Consider the following 12888-nt stretch of genomic DNA (forward strand, 5'->3'; position numbering starts at 1 on the left):
AGAAATGTGGGGAGAAAGGCAAAGGAAGAACATAAAATCCATATGCTACAGTCGAAAAGGTCCAATGCCTGTCTTTGACCGTTTTTTGCTGTCTGTAGATATCTTTATTAGAGCGATACCTCAGTAAGGGAAAACACACAGAAAAGAGCATAATAAAGTCAAATTAATTATGCAATAATAACCTGCTAATGCAGATGCCATTTGTAACTATGCACCTGTTGTCCAACACAGCTTCTTCGATATTTGACTCAGATCCAAAACATTACCGCCTTTAGAAGTTTGAAAACTATAACCCAGTCCAGGCGCTTTACCAGTCACCACTGCTATTGACAATCTTGCATCAATTTCAGGGAGCCTCCTATCGTGACTGACACACAACCTTTCTACACTGTCAGATCAGAGTAATATTTCGGCCTTTTATGTGGATCGATTGGCCTGTTTGGGGGCGCAGAGGGGAGGAGAGGCGGAGCACACAAAAGGTCAACTGTAGCGCTAAATCATTTGAAGATTCTTTAATGAAGGGTGTGTGGCAGACACACCTGCTGGTTTCATTATTGGGCTGCAAAAAGGGGTAATAGTTTTGATATAGAAATGAATTGCCAAAGACACAGAAACGAGGAGGAGACTCAAACGGAAGCTGGGCAGAAGGAGAGAAATCGCCCTGAAAAGAAGAATTTTCTTTGAAGAGCACTTCTACCCAGGCCAGTAGGAACTGCTGTGCATTGCAGGTCTTTTAACCTTAACAAAGTAGCTCTGATGTTACATATATGTACCGTACCGGATAGGGAAAAGCCTGGAAGGGCATGAGGGATATAAACTATTTATGATATAAACAGTGAGTCGGCTTTGCCCTGAGTGACTTTGTGTATGTCTCTCTCTGACTGAAAGAAAGCAGGCTGATCCTGTCTGCATATCTGAGCTTTTCACTCAATAAATAGAACATTTTTATTCTTAACGCAGCTGTCCGTTTTATGTTTATGTATGCCAGCCACAATTTTCTGCAGTAATGAAAAGCAAATCTCTGACACACAATTAGAGATGCTCACTAGGTATCGATGTTAACAGCAGTTGTTGTTGCAAATGAACATGGCAGACTAAGAAATTTGAAATAATAACCACTAACGTTCTTAATGCAGTTTTTTTTTTAAGTGTTGGTTCACAGCTGTCTCTAAATGTGTAGTTAATCATAAATGCAAATTTTCTCAAGGCCTTTTGCGTATATGTATGTACCACATTCATTTGCTGAGTGTAAGTGTGAGGGCTACATGCAGTTAAGTGGCTGTTTGTTCCCTCATCTGATTTCTTCCCTTTTTTTCTTTCTTTCCTTCTAACTCACTCAGGGTGCTTCCTCTAGCTTGGTGGTCAAATTCGCCGACACAGACAAGGAGCGCACCATCAGACGTATGCAGCAGATGGTTGGGCAGTTTGGCATCTTTAACCCAGCCATCGCCCTTCCCTTCAGCACCTACAGCTCTTACGCACATGCGGTGAGTTGGAAAAGGCATATGTAGCACACACAGTAGACTTTAAAGGGAGAAACAATAAGATTATATTTCATTTTATGCATGGATAATGGATCTTATTACTTTGTAGTACACATACTTAAAATTTTAGTAGCAGTGAGTTTCATATTCTGGCAATGTTTCACATCTTCACTCTCAAACAATGACATTTTAAAGGATTTGATATACTGTACCTAACACTGGAAGAAAAATGTTAAAAATATTTTATCTACTATCATTAATCACCATAAGCATGTATTTGCATTTGAGTAGGCAAGGAATAAGCGATGTGGCGACTGGAAATCGTAGAAAGTCAGTAGCATTCAGCGAGTCCAAGTGGCTCCAACTTCAATTTTTCTCAATATCGAGGCAGTTGAAGCGACTATCAACAAAAACAAGCCACGATGTATTTCACCATCTGACGAGGTAGTAAACATATTACAGGGTTACCTAAGCAGCTGGAGTTGCTAGCGACAAATCAACAACCACAATGAGATGTCCAGCGACTATGTCGTTCCCCTCATGGTGGAACTGTTTTGCTTTAAAACTCTTATTTTATCATTTTTAGCCACAGCAGGCATTGGATAAAACCTAGCAATTAACTTGCTTTTAACTCGTGCATAGTGGCACATTTATCAGCTGAAAAGACAGAAATGTGGTAAACAGCAGACCAGAGTGACTACGATTGGGCCTCATTCATCGGTGGCTGGAAACGCTCAGCATAAATCCTGCTTTTGATTAATACAAAGCGACATTAACTCTTTATCAAGCAGACATAAAGCTAATTAATTTTTGACTTATTAACCTGAAAGGCAATATATTAAAGTGCTGCGCTCGCAGTATCTTCTGTATTGGGGGCAGTTGTTTACACTGCCCCCAAGTGGCCAGAAGATATGTGAAATCGTGTTTAATTCAAGAATTTGTTCCAACAGCCAATGAAAGCTGCAGATGGTAGATATTATATTTGGAGCCAACATCTGGAGAATTTATACCCTTGTGCCATCATCATAACTCATTTCATTTAAAACAATTAGATTTTAGGTATGAAGGCAGAATAACAAAATAGTGTAATTTTAATGTGGCTTGGACTCCATTTTTTCCAGTATAAATCTACAAAAATTCTGAAATCAAAGTTCTAAAAAAGGGAAACATGTTGGTGGTTTGAACGTAGGCTTTTTAACATCTTTTACTTAATAATCCATGTTGGGATGATGACTGACCAAAGTGTTAGAATTTACATCAGTCACACAGGCAAATAATTAAATGAGGATTCCGCTGTTGCAGTGAAACGTCTTTGAGCGAATTCACTGCACGCAGACTCTTTGTTCGCTGCTTTTTTCCCTGTTTTTCCTTACTTAGCGGATATTGTTGTAGGTGAAAATTAGCCTGGCAAACTATCATCACTGCCATCAACACCACTTTCAGCTCTTCTACTCTTAAACAGTACTGCCATTCCATTAGTGCCTGGATTTCAGCACTCTCAGCACGTAGACGCGCACACATTTGGTTAGCTTGTACCCTCCAACCCCTTCATCAGCTTCACTCTGCCCTCCCACCACCGCCCCCCCACCCACCCACCCCCCAGGGCATGGCACCATACACGCACACAGCAGACCCTCGGCTCTTTGATGAGTTCAGACAGCCTGTGCAGCCCCTCTCACCAATCGCCCCCTCTACCCACTATCACACTGCTTCTCTACCCTTCCCCTCTCCCTCCCACTGTCCCTCCCTCTGGGCCCATGAGATGCTTCAGGGGACACAGTTGACTCAGAATATTCCATGGGCAACTTATCTGCACACAAACTTTCTTCTCTCCTGCTGAGGCAGAGCACACACATGCACCCCCTCAGTGCATATGCCACCGCATGCACATACAGACACACTAACTACTTGAAGAAAACTAAAATCAATTGAATTGGGTTGGATGAAATGCTTTCTGTCCGACTCTGTGATAAATACCTGGGCTTTAATCGCCTAAATGCACGCGATCATCTGTGGAAAATATAATTTACAAAGAAGGAGCAGTGCAAAATCATCTTCTCCTGTACTTACTTAGTTGTTAAAGTTAAATATTTTTTCCAATTTCTAAATGCTAGGATTAATTGTTGATGTTAGCCGGGTCTTGGGGGCTTATCCATTTCCCTCATTTTCATATCACAGCCATGGGACCCACTGTGAAATGTGCAAATTGACCATCCCCGAGTAATTGCAAGGCCATCTCTTGTGCTCTCTCCAGTAAAACTCCCACCTTCATTACCATTCATGAAATGCAGCCCTTTCCCAGAAAATGTGGAGAAATGCAAATGTTTAAGGGGTGGTGGAGGCAGTAGCGGTCTGCAGGGAGACCATTGTGGCCCGCACAGGTTGGCCATGACTCTTATTTACTGTGGCACAGACCCGTGTCGACTCATACAGGCACACACAAGAGTATACACACTCACGCACAGTGCGCAGTAAATGCTCTTTCTCACTCCCCTCCCCACCCCCCCTCATATATACATATAATACGACAAACAGCAGGATGATGCGAGGAAATTGAGTTCGGAGTGAACGTAACAAGGGCACGGGGGATACTTTGGCATTAGAGAGAATCAATTACCATTAAATCTAAAGGAGAAATTGCACATATATGGTTTCTTGACAGAAAGATTACACAGCATGAAAGATGTTAGTGAAGGTGAAATTCTCCTTTGTATTATGTATGCTATGTAATAGCATATAATCACTTTGCCAAAATAAAGAAAGTTGGTTTAGAAACGCTGAGGCAGGCCAACCTTGGAGATAAACTCATTCCAGCTTTTGATAAAGTAATGAGTGTGCAACAGACAGCAATGGATTATCAGCAAGGCGCTTATTTTCATATCTTCCTTACTAAATGAATCTAAATACTGGTAGGGTCTGTTAGGTAAGAAATAATGTGGAATAAAGAGGAATATTAGTTATCTTGCATGCAGGTGTGCAGCAGTTATGAGTACAGTTGCATTACTGGTGTTGACTAAATGCACGCGGCGTGCAGCCTTGCTTCGCCTGTAGCCACAAGGAGGGTGCTGAAACGATACGATGAATGTTTCTTTGCTGCAAGATAAACTACATATATTCCCCAAAGACCAAAAAGCTGCAGTGACAGAAAAAAAAAGAGTTTATCTCTAAAGACACGCTATGCGTTTTCCTACTCTCCATATACACTAGCCAAGAGAAGAAGAGGTGGCACGGTATGGAATACAGACATTGGGAGAGCTCGTATATATAGTCATAACCAGCAAATACAGTAAATGGGAAATTCAAAGAGCTACCTCTCCACTACAGCAGTGGATAGGATTATAGAGTTGAGCTGACAGCCAGTAAATTGGATTTTAGTCAAACCAGGAGGAGGAGGGGCCTCTGAACACAAATTGGAGGGGGTACAACACTGACAACATATGCCAAAAATGAGAAATGTGCCATTTTCACGATCGACACAGACACCGGTGTGCTCTGACAGGAGACATCCTATTTGCAAAAGGTGATTTTATAAAACACAAGGCAAAGGAAAACGAGAGTGAGATTCCATGTTTCAGTCCAGCGTTAGTGATGAGTTATAATAGTTCTCCCGTGAAACGCTGAATGCGAGTGGTAAAACCAGCTTTTATTGCTTTTTGTATTTCCCCTTCACGACACAAACATCACATTGGCACACAGTTAGATGTGACAAAAGTCACTTTTCTTCTCTCATCATCTTAAGTGGCGTCTCTTTGTGAGGCTGGCCGTTTCAGCTTTCCCTGGTTCCTCTGTGTTTGAGTTAAAGTGAGAAGTTTCCTCCAGCACTTTGGCCGCCTTGCCTCCCTCAAAGATGCATTAGACAGAGCGTGAGATAGCTAAACTAGAGGAAAGCAAATGGTTTAACTTGGTGCTAATAGTGACAGTGTGTGGGTGGATCAGAAGGGAGAATGATGGCTATAAACTCACATTAGGAAACATCTCCCCCTGTTGGAGGGACTCGCATTCAAAAGGCACACATGAGAAATGATGGTTACAGATTACTGCATCATTTGGCTGTACTATAAACTGCCCCCGCACGTATGCACCAGCATGTGTGTGGCCTGATTTCACTGTGAGGACAGGCTTTGGACAGCTCCTGCATGCGTCTAGACACACACACATGCACGGTACAGCAAAGTGCATCAGAGATGAAAGAACCTATTATAATCTTTCTGTGAAAATATAGCCTTCGAGCATGGCGGTAACAAATGAGGCCCTTGAGTTTTATCCTTCAGTCTTTTAGTTATCCTCATTGACCCACTGTCTCTCTCGCTCACTTATTTTTTTTTTTTCCAACCTATTTCACCCCCTCTCTCTCCTCCCCTCTCGCTCCGTCACTGGCTGGTTGGGCTATAAGGGGTCACATGTGACAGTGCTGAGAGTCAGCGAGTCACAGAGCAGCGCTACAGAGATAATTGCCATGTGATAAAGAGGTGATTGCCTGCTAGCACCAGGGGAGAGTAATGCCATCAGGTTGCAATAAAAAAGCAGATGTCTGACACTAAATGAATGTTGCTGGAGCCTGGGCAACTTTCTTTGCTCCCTTTCATCTCGCACGTTTCTCTTTTGTCCCCGTTGTTTCTGTCCGCCTGTTCCTTTCCTCTTCCGAGAGGAAAAGAAAAATGGAAGAAAAGGTTGAGTCTGATGATGATGAAGACTCAGTTGTGCTCATTCTTTGCCAGAGACATTTGCTATCTGTTGGGTAGTGCATAAATAAAGGAAGAGGAATGGCTTTTGAATATAATGCCTTTGAAATTTTGCACAAAAGGAAGGGGGAAAGCTTAGACATATGAAACATAAAATGGAATGACTTTGAAAATTTCAGTCAACATAACCACTATGGTCTTTATTTTATTTATTATTAAAGACCAGAGTGTAATAACCACTGCTTTCCAACATAACTGCATGCTTCAGTTTCCAATTTGCTGGTATGAATTGATTTGCTGAAGCATCAATTAATTCGAGAGCTGCTATCCATGACAATCTGACGGCCGGCATGAAGGATTGCATTATCTAAAACATGCCTTGGGAGAGAAGATAGTATTCTGGGCATGCCAATATTTACTTCCACTGCGTTATTACAGCATCCGGACCTGCAGGTTGTACAAGGTCACAGGGCTGCCAATGGGTTCAAGCTTATTAGAGTCATCCCAAAGTCCCTGGTACCTCAAGACTAAATAAATAAATAAATAAACAATAGGTGGTGTTTCAGTAAGACTCTTCCTCCTGATGTCCAACCCTGTTCACGTCCTAATAGGAGGGCAATCACAAAATTGCCAAAGCAAGTGAGCCCTAGAACCTCTGGACCTATTTGTTTCTATGCCACTGCTTTTGTTTAGTTTCTTGTTCCATTTCAGGCTCTTTCAGCTATATCCTCTTAAAGCCTCAATTCATCTTATTTGGAAAGAAATGGATGATCCTCATTTGTCATGCTGATAAAATTATGCAAATGACAAAAGGCGTTAATAGATAGCAATGGCAAGGCATGTGGTTAATGGATGAGATGCCAGCACTGGGCATTCTACAGCAGGACAGCTGCTTTCAGGTTACCTGACAGGGGCACTAAGGGAAAATAATTGGCTTTTCCGTTGCAGAGTCCACATGCAAATACAAGCAGAGTGACATTCTATACCTTCGCTGTCTCACAATGTCATCATTAGCATTAGTCCCAGTGGCGGAGGAGTTTGATTTCTGCTCATACGAGTCTCAGGCCATGGCCATCGGTGGCTCTCCAAAGAGATACAAGCTATGCAGTATTAAACAGATGCAGAGGCGAGGGCAAGAAGCTGGTCCAGCTGCGTTTGTATTCCTATACCGCACAGTTCTGCATGTCTGATGGGAAGCTTCACAGCCTGCAAAAGATTGTTGAATCCCCAGATAAACCCACAGGTTCACAAACTGTACACATGAATGTACCAAGATGGATTTTCTTCTGATTTCAGTATTCAGCTTGGGGTTTGCACAGGAAGAGTTTAAGTTAAGCACAGAAGCTCAAATATTCTCTGTCATGCATGTTGTGTGAACAGGTGAGTATATGTGTGGGTGCACTTCAAGGCAGCGGTGCATGTGAGCATTTCCTGTGCACATGAATAAGCACTCTGCGTTTGATGGAAAATAGCTTCAGCGCTCACTTCTTACTTCATGCTAAGCAGAAATGCAGAGCGAATGAAAGACTATTGATTTGATCTCTTTGTGGGATCGGCCAGTGGGTGAAAATTGACTGCTATTAACCAACTGACTGTATATTACTAACATAGTCTGAAACCCGAGTTGCTCGCTAAGCTGACATTAAAACATTCGTTTGATGAGTCACAGTCTGAAAACAGAGTCAAACAACATTTTCGGCAATGAATAACTTTTCAGTGGCAAAGACTTTGGTCATTTACTGAAATCCCAATCCCAAATATATTCCGCCTTTCGTTTTGTTACTGGTTTCTGCCTGAATTAAAAAACAAGAGAAACTTAAAATATGGATGAATGTCAGGATACATCATCACAAATACATCACAGAAATTAGGAACGAGTCCGAGGAGCAGGGGGAGGGGACGTCTGTGGCATTTCTATAGCTACAGCAAACAGTATTGTGAAGTTTGACAATTGTAAGGGGGGAAAAAAGCATTGCAACTCTGCAAACTTTGCCTGTTCCCTGAGTACAGAGATAATGTGCACATGTCAATGCCTTGATTTGTGTGAGCCCAACAGACAGCTATTAAATCGTTTCTGCAGCTGGTGACAGGCTTCCAGCTGGGAGGAGAGACAGATTCACTAAACATAGGTTGACAGGCTTCTTTTTTCTTCTCTTTCTTTTATTCTGCTCTACTTTCTCTGTACTTTTCATGCACTATCCATCCATCAACCTCAACATACATCCCTCCCCTCTGTTCTACCCGTGCTATGTTTCTCTCTTGCTCTCCTTCTCCCGTCATTTTTTGACTACTTTGAAACTTACTATATTTTTCATTACCATCTGTCCTCCCCTGACCTTCCTTACATCCCTTCTACCTGCTGCTCCCTCCTGTCTCACACGCCCCATCCGACCATCCTTTCCTCCACCCATCTCTCCGTGTCCCTCTTCTTTAGCTCATGCAGCAGCAGGCAGCCATCATGGCAGCAAGCCACGGAGGTTACCTCACGCCTAGTGTGGCTTTCCCCGCCACACAGATCCACCAGATGGGGGCGCTCAACATCAACAGCCTCCCGCCCACCCCCATGACCCCGGTGTCGGGTGAGTTTCATCAAACCCTGGGTGAGCAAACAGTTTCATTCCCTTTCCTCTTGCTTATGCTTGTTTCTTTGTACCAGACCAGTGAATGGAACATGCCTGTATGTGCATTTACATGTTAGCCTTTATGTGCACAAGCCAAACGAAAGCGTGCCTCATTTCTGGTGATCCAACATGATTCCTCTGGAGGGAGAAAAAATGAATAAAAAAGTGGGATTTGCATGTTTATGTTGTTTGTGAATGCTAACAATATTTGGGGTTAGTGTAGTAGCAGCAGAAGAAGGAATATCAATAAGTAACTTTACAGATAAGCCGCTAATTTCCCCGTAGTATTTTGACCTTGTGCTTTAAAGCACTTGTGCATGATCTGCATGCACTTGGTTTTGTTTTCCATAACAAACACCTCCTATGCAGATCCATTACAGAGGAAAGGGAAGGACTTTGAAACACCTACCTACTGCCTAACATTTGCTTATTCAGCAGTGTTTCATTTTTCTTGAGACAGAGAACTTCAAGATTCTCCACTCAACAAAAGCATGAGCCAAAATAAATAATACAGTAGCAAAGTCTTTGTTGTGCTCCCCTCATCTACTTTGCCAACACTGCAGTATTGAGTTTTTAAGGTGATGTCTTTGGTAACTTTAAACCAGTCAGTGTGAGCATCATCAGCACAACAAGGCCTAGTTTAGGGTTTTCTTTATAGGCATCATAAGAATCCCGTTTCTGCAGAAATTGCTGTGCTTTATCAAATTCCTGCTGAACTGCAGTTTACGTTGGGGGAAAAAAAAAAAAGTTGGTATTTTTTTTTAATTTACAATTTTTCTGTCGTCCAGCTTAACACAACCAACAGTCAGTTGGATTAATAAGTGAGAAAATGAAATGTTAGGGACTCTTCTTAACCATTAAATTTGCCCTTTAAAATCAATTTATATACATTTACAAAAAGTGAAAGAATGGAACATGGCAGTGGGCACACATGCCGTATGTGTAACGTATAATTTTCACCTTCAGCAAATATATCCAGAGAGGAGACCCATTTGTCAAAAATGCACAGTGATGTTTTCAGTGCAGTGTGTGCACTTTTGGGGTGGCCGTAATCAATCCGAGACAGTGATTAAATGTGGCGCTAAGCGTTGCTGAGAAACTCATATTTTGATGCGTATACCTCTGACAGTGCTCGAATTCACATCTTTGTGTTCAGCATGCATACCTGTATTTGGCAACACAATAGTGCTGATGAAAGACAGTGCAACTGAAAGGCTAGGAACATCTCTCCCTGCCTCCCTGCCCTTCTATCTTCCCCTATCTCTGCGTGTGCGTGTGTGTCCGTGTATACATAGCTTTGTGGGGACCAAAAATCGGAAGTTTACGATGCTTGTGGGGACCAACAGCCCTTCCCATGAGTTTGAAGACATTTTTCAGACTCAAAATGTGGTTTTAGTGTCAGGGTTACAATTGGGTTACAGTTAGGTTTAGGCTGAGGGTAAGGATTAGGTTTTTGATGGTTAGGGTAAGCGGCTAGGGAATGCATTATGTCAATTAAATGTCCCCACAAAGATATGAAAACACATTGTGTGTGTGTGTCTGTGTGTGTGAGGGCTTTGTCCAGTCTCTTCTCTTCTGCACTGAAAATCAGTGTCTAACTCTAAAGGAAGTAATGCTGATTTTGCTTTTGTCTGTAATTCAGTGTTATAGATAGTTATCAGTTCTTGGGAAAACAGTAGAGAGCAAGATATTTGTGGTCATGGGGCGTAAGAGGAGAATCACAAGTGTCTTTAAGCCCGTGATCCTGATGTGTATGAAGTGGTGCTATTTATGTATTTTGACCATGCCTCTATGCAAGCTTCCATTCACTGATTAACTTTTCTTATTGCATGTAATACATTTTTAATCCCTGAGAGAAATCATCAATTTCGTGAAGTTCCAAGGACTATCATTAATATAAAATATCTTATTTCCCCTTTCTTCATTGGTTATTATGAGTGTGGTTGCCAGCAGTTGCAGCAGTGGTAGACTAACGTGCTGCTTTGGTATACACAGCTATTTTCTCTCTCCCTTCTCACACTTGTGGCTATGACTTATTTAGAGTTCATTGAATACATAACATTACTGGCAAGGCTGTCTGTATAAGTAGGCCAAGAGACTCTGACACTACTGAGAGACTGTAGGATGTCTGCCACGAGTCAGTGGAATTATTCATTGTAATATCAGAATCTGTTTTTTGGGGTCTGGGAGCACAGCGCTTCTCTGCTTCAACAGAGGTTTAATTTATGCATTAAGACGTCTCATCAGCTTAATTAAATTCTGACATTTGGCAGTTGTGTACAAAAGCATAAAAGGTAGAAAGGTTAATGTCCCCTTTCCTTGTGAAATGAGAGCTATTACCTATTGATAGCCATACTACTGCCTTTCTGAGTGACACATACTGCTCTGCATTAACATAATGCTCCAATAATGGTTTTATAGATGAAAACCCTTCCCGATCTTGGGATAAAAGTGTGATGTGACACTAGTCTTTTATTTAAATGATCTCCATAACCTCTGCAACATACCAAACCTTGTTTGACAGCAGGCTTAAGTACAAAGAGGCTCCGAGGTTAAGGGTGTTACCCTGAAAACAATGAGACATCCATTTGATCAACAGATGCACAGCATTTAAGCTTGATGGTGCATAAGCCGTTTGCCAGATGGTTCAGCTGATTAGAGCATGTATCCTTACAATGATGCATGATGATGCTTTTTGAAAATAATGTTCACCAGGTGCCGCTCCCTGAGTGCTGCAGAAGAAATAAAAGTTAAACAAAAGAAGAGAGAGAGAGGAAAAGCTGGATTAAGAGGGGGGGAGATAAAGAGGGTGAGGGAGGAGAGGAAGGAGAAATGGAGAGAGATGTGAATCCCGCTGGGTATATGTGGTGAGGAACACGCAGTGTCAAGAATGCTTTGTTAGGATGTGAGAAGTGTGTAATCAAAGTCGCTCTAATGTTCTGTTGCATGGTGCTGCTCTACACTGAAGATGTGCATGCACAAGTGCATATTACATAAAGTATAGTGCAGATGCTCCACAGCAAGAGACGAGCCCGTTACACTTAGAGCCAGCCCGAATGTGCCACAACATCCCTGCTGGATTCAAACATGGCTGCACCATGGATACGGAACACTTCGGTGGTGACAAAGCACCAGGAAACTAATGAGCTGTTTGACGTGATGATCTTTCTTAATGCCACCTGTCCTCTATGGCTTCCTTGCACTGGCAAGGACTAATTCTAACACAAACAATCAAAGGACAGGTAAGCGAAGATATTTATTTAGAACAAAGCGTCAACTATCCTTCACGTTTAGATCAAAACATCACATCCAAGGATAGCGACAGTCTGTTCAGAGCCAAAGGAAACAGCTGGAAAGATGAATACCTGTGTGTCCCAAGTGATGGTGTGACCTCGAGCTTTCAGTCCTTCTTAGTCTGAAATATGCTTTTACTCTAAGTGCTTTCTTTAAGGCTGTAGAGATGTCTTTCCAGTGCAGGCAAAGGTAAAAAAATAAAATTTTAAAAAGTGGCTTGTTTTTCATGACACTTTGTCTGACGGATGAGTTGCCATTGTTCCTTAAATGCAAATGTTTCTTCTCAGCTTTTAGATTAAACCGTGACTCTGGCATCAAAATAATTACATTTCTCAAAATTAGAAGTGAGAAAAAGGTAGCCCTTTTTCTGTTGCCTTCAAGTTTGTTCAGAGGCCACAGGCACTCTTCTTGCCTTGACCAGATTTGATCTCCGGTGCACGCAGGCAGTGGAGCTTCACAAGCTGCCCAGCTGGTCTGCTCAGGCATCTGAAAGCCAGGCACATTGCTTTGGTCAGTGTATTGAATGCATATGAGCTTCAGAAGTAGAGCAGGAAGCACTGGAGGCTTAGTAGTCTGGAAGGTTTTTGTTTTATTATCTAATATTTATTTAGTAATAAATGATTTGTCGAGTTTCACATAGTTTCATTTTAATATCAGCTGAAAAAATATGTTATAATATTTTTCGTATAAACTAAAGCAAATTAAGATTGTATATCACATGATTATACATTTAGAGGTTGGAATCCTTTTTCTGGCGGCTCACTTTGCTCATTGCAGTGTGCAGGGAAATAAATTGTGTGGTCTAGA

General features: G+C 41.9%; 1 protein-coding gene across 18 annotated transcripts in view; it reads left to right on the forward strand.

Annotated features, from left to right (window-relative positions):
* celf5a (cugbp, Elav-like family member 5a) overlaps window positions 1-12888 on the forward strand; it is a 194749-nt gene that overhangs the window by 167570 nt on the left and 14291 nt on the right. For 12 of the 18 annotated variants that reach the window (XM_082525565.1, XM_082525558.1, XM_082525572.1 and 9 more), the window contains 2 exons: window positions 1341-1487; window positions 8601-8766. In XM_082525565.1, the coding sequence (XP_082381691.1) occupies window positions 1341-1487; window positions 8601-8766 (313 nt within the window). The remainder of the gene's footprint in view (window positions 1-1340; window positions 1488-8600; window positions 8767-12888) is intronic. The other 6 variants (XM_082525560.1, XM_082525561.1, XM_082525563.1 and 3 more) reach the window with 2 other exon arrangements.

This window comes from Aulonocara stuartgranti (assembly GCF_965226115.1).
Source record: "Aulonocara stuartgranti genome assembly, chromosome: 23".
NCBI classification, from domain to species: Eukaryota; Metazoa; Chordata; class Actinopteri; order Cichliformes; family Cichlidae; genus Aulonocara; species Aulonocara stuartgranti.